Source organism: Carettochelys insculpta, chromosome 17 (assembly GCF_033958435.1).
Source record: "Carettochelys insculpta isolate YL-2023 chromosome 17, ASM3395843v1, whole genome shotgun sequence".
NCBI lineage: Eukaryota > Metazoa > Chordata > Testudines > Carettochelyidae > Carettochelys > Carettochelys insculpta.
In genome coordinates, this window is record NC_134153.1 from 20,984,082 (window position 1) to 21,003,492 (window position 19,411).

Here is a 19,411-nt window from a genome sequence, read left to right on the forward strand (position 1 = left end):
CCAACAGAACAAAAGTAATTCAGAATACTCTATTTAAATGTGTAATTTAATATTCTAATAAGCATATAAAGCTGTGACAATGTCCTGTCTAAAGAAGTGTTTTCACAAAGAGGTCAGATATAGAGTGATTAATCAGTTCTTGTGCTAAAGGTAAAACTGCATAAAACTTTCAAAAGCTGAGACTCTTTGCTAGACACTAAAAATCATGATCTTTATAAAGAGGCTGGATGAATGGTATATTACAACCCACTAACTTATGTGTTAATTGGCTACATCACCTGGATTGGTTCCAGAATACAGGTTCCTCCTGAGGTCTTGTCCCTTCTGGAAGTGCAGAGTAGGCCCCACTGCCCCACCTTTTCCAGGGCCCTGGTGAGGCTCTCGGCCCCCATAGGTTTAGGCTTGTCTTCACTTGAAGGTTTAAAACCCATCCATGCTTTGACTTGGCAGTTTGGTCACTATTTCCATGAGGGGAGCAGCCTGTTCACACTGGTGCTTTACGGTGCTGTAACTTGCTGCACACCTTGGGAGCCAGAAAATGCAGTGCAATAAAGTGGCAGTGTAAACTTAATTTTAGCTTTGACAGTCTGAGCTCCTTTCCTAGAGCTGAGGGAGAGGTCTGTGTAACTCAAATGTTGGGCTTTCTCATGAACAGAAGTTGGTCCAATAAAAGATATTACCTGACTCACCTTGTTTCTCCTAAGGAAATTTTAGACATTTAGCTGTAGTTCTTGCATATGTTTTTGAGGTAATAGACAAGGTTAGCACTGGTTTGAGCTTTGGCTTTTGGTATCATCTTTTAAATTTCAGTGTATGATTCTTTGAAAAAAAATTTTTAAATGTCAGTCTAAAAAGAGAGTGCATTTGGGAAATAGGGGTATGGTGGGTTATAGAATTTTCTGGACCATGGAGGGTTCTGTGAGGTTTGAGCATAAGGGAGATGAGGTGGGAAGATTTACCTGGCACCCCATGTCCATGGACACACACAGCTCCACCTCCTGTCTACTCAGGCCCCCCACCTTGCTGCTGTGAGAGTGGTGGGGGGAAAAGCCCCAGACCAGCATGTCGCAGTACTGCCATTCCCCAAGTTGGGGGGAGGGGAGTGACAAGATGCAGAGCCACTTTCTCCTCCCCCTGCCAGGGTCTGAACCACCAGTGTGTCTGGGTTGGGGACACCCAGATTACAGAGGTTCTAGTGTAGTCTGAAGGGTTGTGAGATTACAACACAAATCACAGTTCCATAGAACTATTTTACTCTGTTTGCATGTAATCAAGAATTCTCCTTGTCCAAGTGTAAAATGAAATTCTATATGTAGGGGATGTAATTGTCATTTAAGTCTATGTTTTGCAAGTTATAACTGAGTGAAGGCATTAGTGGAAAAGTGGTGCTAGTCATGAACACAAGGGTTTGCAATGGTGGTCCAAAAGTTAATAGAACAAAAGTTCAGTTGAAATAATTTAACTGGCAACCTGATAGACAACCTGTTTGTTAATTGGGATGACTGCTAGTGAATGGATCCCACACAAAGCATTTCCCTGCCTCTGAATACTACATAAATGGCACACCTAAGTCTGTTTAAATAACACATCTGGGATTGGCTCCAACCATATTCAGGACAGTTATCAAGTCTGAGTTGCTGCTTGCTAGCATATTTTTCCTATTATGCAGCTGCCCACAGTTCCTTAAGTGCTGTTTCCCTGTTTATGGCTGCTAAATGAGTCAAACACACCTTAGCACCTTTTCTTTTATTACTGTTTAGCATTAGGATCGTTTTTTAAACAATCTAGTGAGTAAAAGTGAATTTGGAATGCAGTTACTTCATAAGTTTGTTTCTACTTATATGTCAGATTAATGGAATAAGATCAAAGAACAGTTCAAATGCATTGTTTCTTTTTTCATAAAAATAAATTTATTCCAAGTTATGTATTGTATCTTTGGTACTACAGCATGAGTCAGCTTCTGTTCTTAATTATTTTGGGGGTAAATCTAGAGTTGGGATTGTTGTTTTCTTTCTTTAATGGAATTAAACTGCATTTATACTCGTGTAATAGGAGTATTTATAGCAACAGAGAGTAAGCCATGTTTATGTGAGGGGCAGTTGAAATATTCACCTGCTGTCTCAAAGTCTGGTTCCCTTTCATCACTGGTAACTGCATAGACTACAGTGGTTCCCAACATGGGGTCCACAGACCCCTGGGGGTCTGCAAGGGTATTGCAGGGGGTCCATGAGGAAAAAATAAACACAAAAAAATGATCATGGAAAATAGAATTGGCTTTGGGGGGCCACAAATGCTTTTGGGGGGATTATTGGGGGTTTGGAACCATTTTGGGGGGATTGGGAGTCTGCACTAGTGAAAAGGTTGGGAACCGCTTGAATAGAGAATGCTAGTCTCTATAGCCCATTATGAATGTCTTCAGCACCGTGGCTATAGACTTGTGCAATAAATTTTAATTAATCTAGTGTAAAAAACACTATTTGAAGTCAGTGTTGATGCTGGTGCTCCCAGTACTGACACATTGATGACTGTGGTGAGGGAACATTTTCCTGAAACTTCCCCAGGGGAGTGGGGGAGAGAAGAACAGGCATCAAGAGCAGAGTTTGGACATATCTTCTATTAATTGAATAAACATACACTAATCCCTCATTTAATGAGTACTTGACTTACCAGTGCTCACTAAAACGAGGGACATACATTTGCCTTTGCTCACGAAAAGAGTGAACTTCTCTCACTTGTATGAGCCAGCTGCGGGGTCCCTGACTGGGGCGTGGGGAGACCCACAGCCCTAGGGATGGCTCTGCTCCAGCAGCGGGGTCCCTGGCGGGGGCACAGGGAGACCCGCAGCCTTGCCCGACCCAACTCCCAACACCCTGGGCCTGCAACTCCCCATGCACCCTCCGCAGCCCACCGCAGGCACTGCACCTTTTCCAACACCCCTACCATCCCAAAGTTCACTTACCTTTCAAGCTGTATGCTGCTGCTCCTTCCCCCAGTTAGGAGCACTAGGAACCAGTCAGAGACTTTTACATGTATTTTAATGGTAATTTAGTGTCCCTCTTATGAGTTTTTGCCTATGAGCAGAAAATTGGGAACTAACTGTGCTTGGACGAGGGATGAGTATACTAAAAAGGCATTACCACACAAGAGAACTGAGTTTGCCTGTAATCTTGCTCCCCATCTGGCAGGATTTTATGAACAAGGAGGTCATCTGTATCCAATTCAGCCTATGAAGGGGGCAGATATGTTGGGGGAGGGGGGTAGAATGTTCTCTCCCCACACCCCCACCTCAGCATCTCTCAGTTGGAGATGCTCACAGCTATACTATAGCTCAACTGTCTCTTCTGAAAGACAAAGCTTCTAGGGTTTTGAGGGTGCTTGCATATTAAACAGGGCTCATAAAACTTAGTTATGTTTTGGGTAATTAAGGAGACATTAGAGCTGTCCCCATCTGTTACATGGGAGTGTGGCTAGCATAGGCTGTGGGTCCCAGCACATAGAGAGCCAGAATACCTGGGCTACTGTAGACTTGCTCTAAATCACCAAAAATTGGCAGCTAGAGGCAGTTGGCTAGTCATAAGCACAAAATTTAAATACCTTGTAAATTCCATGCCTTCAGAACAAACACGGACCAGTGGTTTTGTTATGAGAACAATCTTAATCAAGGATTATCCTAAGAAACGAATTCTGGTAGTGATGATCTGATAATATTGCTATAAAATAATCTTCTTGGGTGGAGGCACAATTTCAAACTTGCTTTATGGGCAGAACATTAAGCTGCTTTCTGTGAGAAAAGCACACTGGGATGGCTTTTTTTCTACTCAGCCACTTCTGGTCTTTACAAAAGACAGTTTCCCTTGTGTCACTTTTAATTGATTTCCACTGCTCTGCATGAACTCACTGGCCCAAGTCCAGAGAAGGTATCTAGGGAACTAATCAAAAATTGATTCATTGATCCCTTGATTTGATGAAATAATTAGCTCTTGATATTCTCTGCATAGTTTCTTACTCGTGCTTTGACTTGTATTAGCAAAAGAAAATTCCTTGAGGCCAGAAGATTATCTACCAGCATTGAAATTTAAGAAATGCCACGAAATGTTCAATCATCTAGGAATACCCCTGCTTCCTTAGAAATCAATAGGAGCTGTGCTGTTGATTCCAGTGGGAGCGGGAGCAGAGTGTTTGGGACTGATCCTGCAAACAGTTCACCTCTGTGCATTATCTTTGCTGCCATGAGTGTCCAACACCGCTGTCCTTGAGCAAGCTGGAATCCCAACCATGCACACCCTCCTCAGGCAGCGGTGGCTGCGCTGGCTTGGCCACGTCCACAGGATGAATGATGGAAGGATTCCAAAAGACATCCTGTATGGCGAGCTAGCCTCTGGCAAAAGACCTCCCGGACGCCCCCAGTTGTGCTACAGAGATGTTTGCAAGAGGGACCTCGGAGGTAGACATCGAGCCGGACACCTGGGAGGAGCTGGCAGACGATCGCAGCAGATGGAGGCAGGAACTGCACAAAGGCCTTCAGAAGGGTGAGATGAGGATCAGACAGCTAGCAGAGGAGAAGCGAGCCCACAGAAAGCACAGTAAGGAACTGCCAGACACCCATTACACATGCAACACATGCAGCAAGGACTGTCACTCTTGTGTGGGCCTTCGCAGTCACAGTCGATGCTGCAAATGATGATCCCAAATGGAACTTCGAAGGGCGTGATCCATAATCTACGTAGACGGAAGGATGCCTCCTCCTACTACTACTACTATGAGCAGTTCTGGGCAATAAGACAATTCTTTGATGTGTCTAGTGATGAGTGTTTGCAAGACTAGGCCCTTAGATTGTAAATGCAAAACACGCTTCTGTAGTACTTCAGTAGAAATGAACACACATAGTTATAAATTCTGTAAAATCTGCATATTCATTTTGAAATAACATCACTGCCACCTACAAAGTCAGTAAGTTCAGAGTTTGTTCTGAAATGCTTGTCTGGAACTGCCCCACCATTTCTAGGCCCCTGCAGCCAAACTCAGCTCTGGTAAAAACAGGCATAACTTTCCAATAAAAAAACCTGTAAGCATTACAAGCAATTTATGTCATCTTAATTTGGTTTGTAGTTTGCCTCTGTTGTGAATTCACAAGACAAATTTATTGTTCACTCAAAAGGTTTTACAATAGTGAGTCTTGGTAAAAATTTATATTTAGATGCATTCTTCCTTTAAAGGTGATTTTTTTTTTTTTGACTCAGTAAATAAAAATGCATCAGCCAAAGGTACCAGAAGGCCTTTTTTTACATTGTCATTAACTACTCTGCACTACTATTGTTCAGAAATCCAGTATTCTCACTATATCATTTCATTTCCAGTTTAGCACCTGGCTAACTTTTTTCAAATCATTTGTTTAAAAATGTTTTGTTCTTTTCCTTGCTGAGTTCCTAAAACTTTTGCCACTGCTTAAACTAGTTTGGCATTCAGCAAAATGACACATCAAATTTAGATAAACTTTTGCAAGTTTCGAATGTTTCTACTTTGAACAGGTACCAAGGTGGAAAGCTGCAAATACTTTGTTCCTCATTTAGTAGATTAGGGTATTTCAGCTGCATGTGGATTTAGCCTTTTAAAGAGAACTTTCAGGTTTTGGAAGATTATGGCAAATGGGATTTTTCTTTCTTTCGTCCTTTCATTCTTTCTCACATAACTGCTTAATCTGCTTTCACTCTTCCATGTTAGATCTGCAACTAAAGAAGAAGTAGAAGATATTTACACACCTTGTTTGGAGAGAGCAGAACATCAGCACAACATGTCACAACATAGCATTGTCCTTGGATTATTCATGATGACTGTTTTGTCAATGCTGGATGGAGGTTCGACTTTCCTGTTAAATCAGCGTCTGAAGGGAAGATTTCAAAGGGACCGCAGAAACATCCGTCCAAACATCATTCTCATTCTTACTGATGATCAGGATGTAGAACTTGGTAAGAGACAAAGAGTATTTTTAGCTCATAAATATGGCATTGCCTTTGCTTGGGGCTAGATTCTGTTCTGAGACATTTTAGTGTAAAATTTCCAGTGTAGCAGAGAACAGGATCTAAACCCTACCCTGCAAATGAACTTCTTTCTGTGTGAAACATAGACTAGAAGGAAAAAGTGGTAAAATATTGTAAAAACTTATTCCTGTACGTAAAATATGTTCTAATGATATGTTAAATACCTGAAAACAGATTTAACTTCAATTTAAAACACATTCTGTCTCTGGGATTGTCATGTTTTGGTGGGGAAACAAAACTCTGATTATTGTTAATCTTTAGTTTGTTTATTACAGTTATGTGCACAAAATGGAAAATTGCACAAAAAGTTGGTAGGTTTAGATACATAATTGGCCATTTGTGTAATTGGCCATATTCCTTATGAAACTGCAGTAGTTGAAGGTGCAAAGTGTTTTTCATCTCTAAATTCCATTATTTAAAATGTGTTTCAAGACATCAAAACTATACATTTTTTTCCCATAAAAATAGACTAGCATTTGCTTACTGCTAAGATCATTAAGGATCAGAAGACTTTACCCTCTCATCCAGCTCTGATCATCTTTTCTACTAGTTGAAGTTGTAATTGTTGAGAAAAGAAGATTAAGTAAAGAAAGTTTGTTTAATCATAATGATTTGGCACAACGATTAAGTTGAGAAGCTTGCTGAAAAATGAGCCTGCTTCTCATTATATACAACATTCTGAAAAGACAATTACCAGAAAACAGTTTTATGAGAGTAGTTTTTAGCTAAATTTATAAATGGGTTTATGAAGCTCTCGTCCGTTTTGTTGTTTTTTCTTTTGGGGGCATTAAAACAAATTTCCAGTACAGTAGATTAGAAAATAATTTTTTGGACAAAAAGTGGAATGAGATTGTAAAATGAATGTATGCAGGGACAGCTGCTGTGCAGAAGTGTATGATGGCATCGTGACAGTGCTTTTATAGATACTTCCTTTTTAATCAGTGCTTCTTCGTGACAAGCTATGTCGCAGTTGTCATTTGGTTCAAAAAATATCTACATTTATTCCAGTGTAATGTAATAAAAAATAAAATGAGAGTTTAGGTGCAGCAGGTTCAGAAGTTCTTTTGTTTTATTTTTTGGAGTGAGGGTTATGTTTTTCACAATTAGACCAGTTTCAATAATGCATAGCCAAAAAAGCCAAGTACATTATCTCTGTCTCCTGTGACCAAAATCCAGAGGGTGGTCCTAAAAAATTTATCACTTTCTATTTTATGCCAGCCTGTCTGTCTCTGATGTAATTGTTAATGTCCTCTGGGCAGTATATTTACTTTCTCAGGTAATCTGATGTCTCTTTCCAATTTCAAGCACGATGGGCATCTGTCCACACAAATTAGGGTCTGACTGGAGGAAATGCATGTGATGAAGCTGAGACTTGATATTTATTGTATTCTGATAATGGCCTCACGAGACTGGATATTTGTGTGAGATTTTTTTTTTTATTCAATTGTCCAACTTTATTTATCCAAACTGCTATTACTGAGAACTGGAATTAGTGCGTTCCAGGGACAAGGTGCCAATTTGAGTTCACCCTGTAGATTCCAAATGCAAACTAACAAAATTTGGAAATGTTTAGAGGGGGAGAATAGAAAACAAAGCACAGCCAAGATTATTAGTATTTCTGAGAAAATTGAGAAGGAAATTGCTTTTGGTGGGCTGAGCTGGCCTTGTGACTTATTTTGTTTCTCTGAGATTGTTGTATGGCTATTTCTGTTCTGAAAGGGGAGAGGATATCCTATTTTCGGGCCTGTACATGGGAAGGTACGAAGGGTGGGAATGCAGCCCCCCAGTGGGCGTCAGGGACCTGTGTATCCCCCTTCCCTGTTCCACTGTCTTCACCCCCTCCAAGTCCCTGATCAGTCTGGCCAGGATTTTACAGTATTGGGGAGTCTGTGGGGAGCAACTTCCTATGGCTGCTGCTGAAATCTGTCACCCAACCTCTGCCCCAGGTCGGACAGCAGATGTCAGTGGAAGTCTCAGGCGCATGCTTCCTGTGGCCTCCCTTGCACATCAGGTAATGCTCCACCAGCCGCCCTGGGGAAGCGGGGAGGACTAGCTATAGGGGTGGTGGTCCACATTTACCAAAAAAAACAAAAACAAAAAAAAACAAAAAACCTCCTTCCCCAGAAATTCCTGTGTATGGTCCTGATTTTAACCTGAGATTTTATAACTATATTGAGAACAAGTGTGATTACTGGCAGGAGATGCAAAGCATTCAGGAAAAGGACTCAACTCCCCTTCTATTTGTTCTGTTAATCATGCTCTTTACTGAGGAAACCAAATCCTCACCATGGATTGAAACAAGGGAGGATCTCATAAAAAGACTGCACCATTCTTGGATCAAAAGAGTTGGAGCATGTTTTGCTGGATATGCATAAGGGAAGATAACAGCTCTCTTCTGACCTCTTTTTACCTGAAGACCTAAGAGAAGCTGAATTAGCTATTGGAACAGGCCTGCTCAGCTGCCTGTCTTTTCAGGATAATTCTATTAATTAGGTACTGAACAAGTTTGTATAGGATTAAGTAGGGTTGAAATGTACTAGCGTGAGAAAAGGCTTAAATTATACTCAGATATTAATTTTCCAGTTAGGTTAATGAGAATCCAAGTTGTCCTTGTGCATATACCCAATATATTATAAACCAATATTATTATACCCAATATCTAGCTCCCGTCCAGGCTCTCCAGTTAAATGTAGACTGAGGTTTGGATGTCCTATAACTGCTGTAGTTACAGTAGGTCGGTGATTCTCAACCTGCAGGACGATTGCAGCCCAGTTAACACACAGCTGCAGTCCATATGATATATCCTTAAGGCCATAAGCAGGGTGGGGTGGGACCAGCAGCTTCTGGGCCACAGACACATTGTGAGGGGAGCAAAAATTGGGAGGTGCAGTGATGGGTAATGATTTGAGCTGGACTGCTAAACCCAGGGTTGTGAGCTTGATCCTTGAGAGGGCCATTTAGGGATCTGGGGCCAATAGATATTAAAAAAAGGGGGATGGTGCTTGGTCCTGCCAAGAGGGCAGGGGACTGGACTAGATGACCTCCTGAGGTTCCTTCCACTTCTGTGAGATGTGTATCTCCATATATTATTATTTATATTATATTGGGCCTAGCATCAGCCTCCCCCTGCCCCCGGGATCAGGCCAAGCAGCATCAGCAGAAGGCCGTAATGATTAACACCTCTCATCCTCCAGGATCACGGATCCCCACTAGTGGGCCTTACAGCCACCATGGGCCCTGGGGTAAGGTGAGAGGAGGAGCTCACACTGCTTCCCAAGAAGGGGTGGGGCACTTAGCCAGTCCCTTTACAGCTGTGGTGCTTCTGTGGCGGTTCAGAGGACCCTGGGGCTTAGGCTGAGGCCGCAGATACTACAGTGGCGGTGGTGGCCTGAAGGCCTGAGGTCTGGCCCCCTCTGCAACTGCCCTATTTGCTCCCTCCCATCAGCAGACCCAGAGGTGACTAGTTTGTGGATTCCAGTGTTGGCACAGGCCACATTACTGTGGGGTAGAAGCGGGATTGCCCCCACACTCAATGGAAGCGGCATGGCACTGATGGTTAGTGTGGGGGTCCCAGGGGGAAGAGGTCTGCTGGAGATGCATGTGATTCCCTGTGCACCTCCCATGCATTGCCTCTGTGTGGTTCTGATCCCCACTGGAGCAGGCTCCTGGCATTTGAACTGCAGTGACAGGCAAGCAGGGCAGGCTTTACAGCTGAGCTACCTGCAACTGAGGTAGGAAGCCAGCAGGTACAGGGAGGCATGCACCTGGCTGTGGGGCAGAGGGTGTAGCTGGTGCATGGAGAACAGACTCCACGTGAGTGGCTGGAGGCAGTTCCTGGAAGGGAGCTGGATACTGGGGACAGTCCCTGGATGCGGGGGGAGGGTGAATGTTTTGGGGCAGTCCTTGGGGAGGAGGGCTGGGATCAGTTGCTGGGGGAGGCTGGGTGACAGTCCCTGGATGGGAAGATGCAAAATGGAGCTGGGGCCATGGGGTGGGGGCAGAATGGAGTGTGGCGGGCCGAACAGGAAAGAGGCTTGGAGCTCCAGCTGGGGCTGAGAGCTCTCAGCCCTTCACCCTGCCCCCAATCCAGGGCGTGGTGTGGCTGAGAGCAGTGAATGGGTATGTGGCCTTGCACAGAATAGGTGGGGCATGGGGCTAGGCTCACCAAGAGGAAACTTCAGTCTCTGCCCATGGCAGACACATGTGCCAACCAGTGTTAGGGTGGTCTGGCTGCTGTGGGGCCAGCCCCTTGGGGGGTTGGGTGATGGGGCAACCATGTAAGACAGTCTAGGTAGGGCTGGAAGATGGTATCTGTGTGCATGGGAGGCAGTCCCTGGCTGGCAGGCTGGAGGCATGTGGCCATGCCATACCACCCTTACAATAAATTAATTCTTTTTAGTAGTCCAGCAGGGTGGGGATGGTAGAGTTAACTGAGTAACTGACAGAAATTTTGGTGGTTACCTGGTTACCAGATTACTTGCTGTTTAACATCCCCAGGGTGGCAGCAGCTGTAGAGCTGGGCAGGGCAGGCTGCAGGGGATGCTGCCCCTCCCCACCACTGAACCGTAGTCCTGGCCTGCTGTGCTTTGCTCCTTCACAGGTGGCAGGAACTGGCGGGGCACTCTGCTTCGTGCCGCCACAGAGGTGCGAGGCACAGCGGGCTGGGAGGGCAGTGGGTGTGGCTCCTACCACCTGCATGGTAGTTGGGGGGAGAGGGGTGGCATCCCCATGCAGCATCTGCTCTGCCCTTAGCCCCAGGTAACCTCCTGGCCTCGCTGCCCAGGGGAAAAGGGAAAGGGGGCAGAGCCTGAAGCCCAGGGATGGCTGCCCCACACCCTGCCCTCCACTTGGGATGGCCCTCGCCCTCTGCTCCCAGTATTCACAAATTTTGCCATTCGCAGTGGTGTCAAGAAAGAATTCACCACAAATGGTGAGGCTTTCCTGTATTTGAGCAAATCGCCAGAAGATGGTGTAGTCACAATGTGAATATTTCATAAATAAAAGCAAGTAGCTATATGCAAAACTGTACATAGTGGGGTGTATTTGTAAGGCACGGCAAAACTGTGTGTAAAGCCTGTGCAATTTATGTACAGAAAAAAACGGGGTGGGGAGGTGGTTTGAATTTCTTATAACTAACTGTCTGTCTGCACAGACTTCAGGCTTGTGTACAAATGCCAGTTGTTGTAGGAAATAGGAGGTTTTAAGACACACCTGTTCCCATCTGCTCAGTTATTGTTACAGTACAACAAAGCACTCTTTCTTAATATGCCCTGCCATGGAGCACTATTGGCAGCACGTTTGATAAATGTTCTATGTGCACATTACTGGGATATAGCGCTTCCATCTATCTTTCCACGTATACGGTATTGTACATCTTTTCTATTTTTCTTCATAATCTTTGGATGGATAATACAGCCCCTATGCGATATGCGTTTCTGAGATTCATTATAATCCTGAAAGAAGTAGCGGGGTTCATCATAAGACCACCATCGACACTGACTGTTAAATTGTGCTGCAGAAGAGCCCTACAGTTGTCATCTTAACATATATGCTTTTTGGTGCTTGGGATATCTGCATCTCTGTTGCAACAATTTATAGTGGAGAAGAAAGTAAAGTTCTGTCTGACACACAATGCAGGGAGAGCTTCCGTCTCAAATGGTAGGAGATACTTATTTCTACAGGAACAGAGTTGTAAAAAGGAGTGACTTCTCTGTGTCTGCCCACAGCACTTGCACAATTGCTAAGTGTTTCTTCAATGTTGTTGCCTCATTTAAAGTCTGTAGAGAGTTTGTCTGTAAATTTTCCACATTTAGAATATTAGTCTAAATAGTGACCTCAGCAGTAGAACAAATTCTGAAGAGAGATCAAACGAAACAAGTTGTTGCCGCTGATGCCACATGAAATCCAAACAGAACTTCAGCCTAGAACTATATACCTTTTTATGCTTTGTCTGCTGAACTGTTGAGTGCCTCAAATAGATGACTCTCCACAAATTTTTCACCTGAGGCTTGCTTAGGATTTCCAAAATTCACAGACTTACAAATAAGGCAATTTTATTATCTCTGATTTTAGACTTGTAACAGAGAGCTTTTTCTGAATAATATATTGACACTTCAAAGCATAACAGTTCGTTCAACGTCAGAATCTAACTGATGAAATCCTGGAAGTTTTTTTCCCACCCAAGGGAAGGTTTGCAGAGATTCTAATCACTGATTAACACAGAAGTGAAGCTCTGCCATAGAATATAATCTTCTATTTTCTTTTTATGTCACCAAGTTTTTGTTGGAGGCAAGATGAAGAAAGTAAGTTTTGGTTGGTTGGCTCAGTGTTTAAAATATTTAAAGCTGGCCTATTTAAGATTGCATGGAAGGGTATGCTTGGTTTTTGCCTTTCACTGATCTGTCACTCTGCATTAGTTCTCAAGCTGGAGAAACAGATTAGATCATATGTTTTTGTGTTAAAGATTGTTGATATATAGGGCCTTGTCATTACAGCAGTTTTATTAAAGAAGGTTACTGTCCCCAAGGGGAGACTTAGCATGTAGGGTTATTTATGCACAAATGCCTCTGTCCGTTAAAAGGGTTGTTAAAATTGTATTTTAATAGTGGAATTACAAAACATTCCTTCAGTCTGCTTTATCTATTTTTGAATCAGCTCTCAAGACAGAGTACTACCGCTTGCAGTTTTTGAGCTTGCATACAATAAAACTGTCTTATAATTGTAATGAAGTTAGAGGCTTTGAAGAAAGATGCTGCTCTCAAAATGCAAACTTTTGGGAATTTTTCTTTGGTATTTCATTTTAGTATGTACTGTATAACAGGTTCTTCTACAGGGAGTCAGTCTCACAACTGGCCTTTTGTTCCCATGATGAAAAATTGCAAAGGTGAGCTCTGGTCAGCTGAATTTTTTGTTCATTTTTTTGTTTTGTTTTGTTTACATCTTTGAACAAAATGGGCTCGAGAAATCCAATGCCTGGGGAATTTTAAGATGAAAAGACTTGCTGGAAAAATTAATTCTCATTCATGGAACCAGGGAGTCCGATTTCCTACCTGGATTGCAACCATTCCTCTCACCCCTTAGAGTCAGGACTTCATCAATGTGCCCTGTATCAAATCAACTCACTGTTGCAATTTCATAATGAAATCCCTTTCGAAAGAGCTCAGAAGAAACCTAAACCCATTATTGAGGGAAACAACACACAGTTTGTTCCAGGTGGTTGCAGGATACATTGACTAAAGCTGTACTGTTAATCCAACCCAACCGTGGGTACATTAGCCCCTGCTCCACTCCATCAGGAAACCTTATGCTAATCCAGATATTGTCTGTAAGGTACTTTTCATTCGTAACAGGATATAACAGGGCTTGTTATAAAGCTTTTGTTTATTTGGGATCTTTGTAAATTTGTGTTGTGCTGATGGCAGGTGCCGTTCGAACTTCCTTCTGTAACAGGTGTAATCTAAGCATCAGCAATACAAGCTTTCACCATCAATCTTCTATGATTCTAATCTAGAGGGACCACCTTTCTAAATGAGAGTGAAACTCGTTCTTCATGTCTTTTCAATCCTTGATTTCTCTGCACAGAAGACAGAGTGCCGATTGTGAAGGTGGCTTCTGCAAAGTGGATCCTTTACCATCAGGAACTGGGTTGAATCCAGAGCAATTTGTCACCTGGGAGATGGTAGATTGGCAACAGTGGATTTTGGTCTTTGTTGACCGTGATTGTATTTGAACCTCTGGAAGGAAGAGTGAGAGTAGTAGAATAAGGACAATTATCTTTTTTTCTTTGTTTAAAAAAAAAAAAAGAAAAGAAAAAAAGGCTTTAAGAAACTCAGAGCTAGTAGGTAAGGTACCATGGGAACAAAATCTAAGGGGAGAAAGAGGGTCAGGCGAGTTGAGTTTCTTAAGGATGCTATGCAAACTATTCTGGTGTGAATGACAGATAGGAAGAATAGTAGAAGTCCAGTATAGCGCCATCAAGAGTTTTTAATGACCTATAAATTAAAAAGGAATCCTACCAAAAGTGGAAGCAGGAATGCATTCCTAAGGAATACAAAATAGCTCAGAAATATAGGGACAAAATCAGACAAGCCAAGGCATAAAATGAGTTACCCTAGGAAGGAACATAAAAAGTAATGAAAAGAGGGTCTTTAAATACATTAGGAGCTAGAGAAAAATCAAGGGAAGCATAGGTCCTCTGCTTAGCAAACAGAGAGTGAATAACTGATATCGAGTGCTGGGATATTTAATATCTGTCCTGTGTTAGTCTTCATTAAAAGGTTAATGGTGATCACATGCTAACACAATTAATATTAACAACAAGGAGAGAGGATCACAAGCCAAAATAGGGCAAAAACAGATTAAAGATCATTTAGCTGAGCTAGAGGTATTCTAGTGGCAGGACCTGCTGAAATTCATCATACTTAAGGAACTAACTGAAGTAATCTCAGAACCATTAGCAATTACCTTTTGAGAACTCCTGGAGGGCAGGAGGACTGGAGAAAGGCAAACATAGTACCAGTCTTTAAAAATGGGAACAAAGAGGAGATGGGAAACTATAGACCAGTCAGCCCTAACCTAACTTTGATAGCTGGACAAATTCTGGAACAGCTGATTAAATAATCAGTTTGTAAGCACCTAGATGAGGATAGATTATAAGAAATAGCCAGCATGAATCTGTCAATACAAAGCCATGTCAAATCAAACTGTTTTCCTTTGACAGGATTACAGACTTGGGCAGGTGTGTGGAGGGAAGCATAGATGTGGTGTATCTTGATTTTTTTAGTATGTGTTTTGGGATAGTCCCACATGACATTCTCATAAGAAAACTAGGGAAATGCAGTCTAGACGACTCTCAGGGTAGTCATATTAGTGAGCGTCTTCAAAAACAACGAGAAGTCCTGTGGCATCTTAAAGACTCAGGCTATGTCTACAGAGCCTCTAAATTTGAAATAAGCTATAGAATTATTTTGAGTAGATTTTGGCACCTCATGCCAAAATAAAGCCCTATTTTGAGGCATCCCTGTACTACTCCTGTGATGAGGTGTACAAGGATGCCAGAAGATCACTACTGTTATTTTGAAAACTGTTTCGAGACAACGGGCACGTTGCATAGATTCAGGCAGCTATTTCGGGATACCACCATATCCTGAAATAGTGCCTGCTGTCTAGACGTAGCCTAACAGATTTATTTGTGCATAAATGGATGAAGTGGGTTTTACCCTGTTCAACAGATTTATAAATGATCTAGAGAAACACATAAACAGTGAGGTGGCAAAATTTGCTGCTGATACTATACTGCTCAGGATAGTTAACAACAAAGCAGACTATGAAGAGCTTCAAAAAAAATCTCACAAAACTAGATGATTGAGCAATCAAATGGCAAATGAATTTTAATGTGGATGAATGTAAAGTAATGAATATTGGAAAATATAATCTCAACAATACATACAAAATGATGACTAATTTAGCTTGTAAACACTCGAGCGGGATCTTGGAGTCATTGTAGATATTCCTCTGAAGACATCCACAGGAGCAGTCAAAAAAGCAAACAGAATATTAGGAATACAGTAATTTAAAAAGTGGTGGAGAATAAGACAAAGAATATCTTATTGCCTCTATATAAATCCATGGTAGGCCCATGTCTTGAGTATTGTGTACAGATGTGGTTGTCTCATCTCCAAAAAGATATATTGGCATTGGAATAGGTTCACAAAAAAGCAAAATAAATGATTTGGGGTTTGGAATAGATGCCATATGAAGACGTTTAAAAGACTGAGACTTTTCAGCTTCGAAAAGAGGAGATGGGTTACGATAGAGATCTATAAAATCATGACAGATATTGAGAAAGTGAATAAGGAAAAGTTGTTTCCATAAGATCTAGGGAGTCACCAAATGAAATTAGTAGGTAGCCTGTTTTTAAAAAAAAAAAAAAAAAAAAGGGCAGAAGGAAGTTTTTCTTCACACACAACACAGTCAACTTGTGGAACTCCTTGCCCAGAGGATCTTTTGAAGACCAGGACTTTATCAAGGTTCAAAAGAGAACTGGATAAATTCATGGAGGTTAGATCTGTCAATACTTACTAGCCAGGATGGGCAGGAATGGTGTCCTTAGCCTCACTTTGTCAGGGGCTGGAAATGGATGACAGGAGAGGGGTCACTCAATGATTACCTGTTCTGTTCACTCCCACTGGGGCATTTGGCATTGCCAATTGTTAGAAGTCAGGATACTGGGCTAGGTGGACTGTTACTCTGGCTCCACTCTTATGTACTCACTAAAGCTTATGTCCAAATCTGTTTGTCTTTAAGGTGCCACAGGGCTCCTCATTGTTTAGTCTAGATGAAATTACTATAAGGTGTCTGTATAACTGATTGAAGAAATATATTCAAAAAATGTTTATCAATGGTTGATTAAGACTGGGAGGGCGTATCTAATGGTGTCCTGCATTGTCCCGTGCCTGATGTCCAGTGCCTTCAGTCTGATACTACTCAGTGATTTCATTAATGACTTTTTGAGAATACACTGATGAAATTCGCAAATAACTCTTGGTGGGTGGGGTCGCAGGCACTTCGGATGAAAAGATTGGACTTTGACATGACCTGGACAAATTGGAGAATTGGTCTGAAATCAACAATATGAAATTCAGTTGTAAGTATGAAATACTTCACTTGGGGCTTGTCTACACTAGCTCCCTACTTCGAAGGGAGGATGGTAAGTAGTGTGTCAGGAGATTATTAATGAAGTGCTGCGCTGCATATGCAGTACTTCATTAAGCTAATTCTCCCCCATGGCAACTTTGAAGTGTTAAACTTCGAAGTGCCGGCTCGTGTGTAACTGTGGCTCACCCACTGGTACTTCAAAGTGCCTGGGCAACTTGGAAGTCCCTTTACTCCTCAAAGTTTTGACACTTTGAAGTTGCTGCGGGGGAGAATTAGCTCAATGAAGTGCTGCATATGCAGCCCAGCCCTTCATTAATAAGCTCCTGACACCTTACTTACTATGCTCCCTTTGAAATAGAGAGCTAGTGTAGATAAGCCCTTATAAAAGAAAAATTGTATACACATCTATAAACTGGCTAGATATTAGAGCTGCTGAAAAGAATCTAGATGACTGTGGAATATGAGTCAGCAATATGATGCAATTGCAAAAAAGAAATGTTATCATTCAGGGATGCATTAAGCACTAGTTTCATGTTATACCCATGAGACAATTGTCCCACTTGACTCAATACTGTTGAGATGTCAGCGTGGGTCTTGTGTTCCCATCTGGGCACTTTGTTTTATGGAACAATATGGACAAATTGGAGAGAGTACAGTAGAGAACAACAAAAATATCAGAAGTTTAGAAGCACTGAACTATGAGACTACGAGGTAAGGGTTTTTGTTTTTTTTTTAAATTAAAACAAGGCAACTGGGTATCATTTAGCCTTTAGTAAAGGCTGATAAGTCTTCATACGTAGTAAAGAGCTGTGATAAAGAAAACAGTGATAATTTGTTCTCCCTGCTTCCCAAAGTGAGGACAAGATGTAGTTGACTTAATCTGCAGCAAGTGAAATTTAGTTTAGATATTAGGAAAACTTTTTTAATTTTATGGCTCATTAAGTTCTGAAATCAGCTTCCAATGGAGGCTGTCCACTGTGGTACTAAAACTGCCAATGATGGGGACTCCACAAACATCTGCCAGGGATGGTCTAGGTCTGTGTGATCCTGTCTCAGTGCATGGGGATGGCCTTGATCACTTCTCAAGGTCTCTTCCAGCCCTGCATTATAATCTTCTAGTAAAGAATCTGTACTATTGTATTGCATTCCTTACTGGGCTTATTTCATCTAAACAGACGGTTTGCAATTTGTTCTGTCCTCTTCTGCCTGACACTGGTAGACTTTTAGTAGATGAGCTTGTGGCTTGTTCTTTTAGCTGAAAACAAGAAAAATGTTGTTTGCAAATTGCTGATGAATTTTCTTCTTTTAGGTTCTATGCAAGTGATGAATAAGACAAGGCGAATCATGGAACAGGGTGGTGCTCACTTCATCAATGCCTTTGTGACCACACCAATGTGCTGTCCATCCCGCTCCTCTATTCTCACAGGGAAATACGTTCACAACCACAACACCTACACCAACAATGAGAACTGCTCCTCTCCATCTTGGCAAGCTCAGCATGAAATACGTACATTTGCCATATACCTGAATAACACAGGATACAGGACAGGTAAGTCCCATGCACCTAACCATCTTTCTAGCTTCCAACTAATGAGCACAAAAAAACCAAAACAACACACCAGGCTCAGACTTCACAGCATATAGAAAATCCAATGCCTTATCACCTTGTTTGTTCTTTGAAAGGGCCACAGAAAAGCACAGTGCTAGAGCTTCAGTGTTGCAAGCAGTTCTGGCACCATTTTTTCTTTCTTCAGTTTGTGAGACTGTTTCTGCAGATTGGGGAGATGGAAGTAGAGGGTTTCGCTCCAGCAACTGTATAGCTTGTTGATCTAGAAATGAACCCAGGGCATGACATAGTGCATATAGCACTTAGATCCTATGCTGGTACTTCGATGCCCCTAAAGTGGATAAGGCAGATTCTTCATTGAAGAGGAAAGAAACTGTGGCAAAGTGTCATGACCTAGACTGAGAGAAGATAGAATTTCTCTTAAAACGGATGAGCTAGTTTAATAAAACTAGGGAAGAGAGGAAAGTCACCTTGATCAGTGCATGTGGGATTTAGAGTAGGGTAATTGGTTACTAGGGAGATGCCAAATAGAGGATTAAGAAAAAATGGAGAGCAGATGAAGTGTTGAGAAACAAAAATCCTGTTTGCATGCAAATACTGCTGAGTACTAAAGAGCCTGGGAAGAGGAATGCAGAAAGTGTAAGATGCTGTTTCTAGCCTATTTCCCTCTGCTGTTCATAAGCCCTGCTGTGTAAGACCTCACCCATTACTTTGTGTTTACAAGTCCTGAGTTGCTCATTAGCTCCTGGTAGATCTGGAAACACAGTTTCATACAGAACACGAGACCTGTGTATATTAGCATACCTCAGGACAGGGGCAGTTGTTTTCTGTATGTTTGTACAATATGGTGCCTAGCATAGTAGGTCCTTATCTAATTGATGTTGCTGGGTACTTCTGCAATATTACTGTTGAACAGTAGCCCTGATATTTCCCAACCATTCAGTTGGGCTCTAGGTGCTCAGACAGCAGGGACTAGTCTTTAAACAAACTGGGTATTTCCTTGCTTTGTTTTGCTCAGATAAAGCCTTGAATTAGTCTTTAATGGGTGAGGGGGGGAGTGTAGACACATAATTACTTAATAAAGTTTGCTTTCCTTTATCGTGCCTGGCATGAACATCTATGTTCCTACAAAATGCACAAGATGCTGAGT

The 19,411-nt window shown here is 42.0% G+C and overlaps 1 protein-coding gene across 2 annotated transcripts in view; it reads left to right on the forward strand.

Annotated features, from left to right (window-relative positions):
- SULF2 (sulfatase 2) overlaps positions 1–19,411 on the forward strand; it is a 258,582-nt gene that overhangs the window by 154,796 nt on the left and 84,375 nt on the right. For both annotated transcript variants that reach the window (XM_075011862.1, XM_075011861.1), the window contains 2 exons: positions 5,722–5,966; positions 18,004–18,243. In XM_075011862.1, coding sequence (XP_074867963.1) covers positions 5,792–5,966; positions 18,004–18,243 — 415 coding nt within the window. In that variant the 5' untranslated portion in view covers positions 5,722–5,791. The remainder of the gene's footprint in view (positions 1–5,721; positions 5,967–18,003; positions 18,244–19,411) is intronic.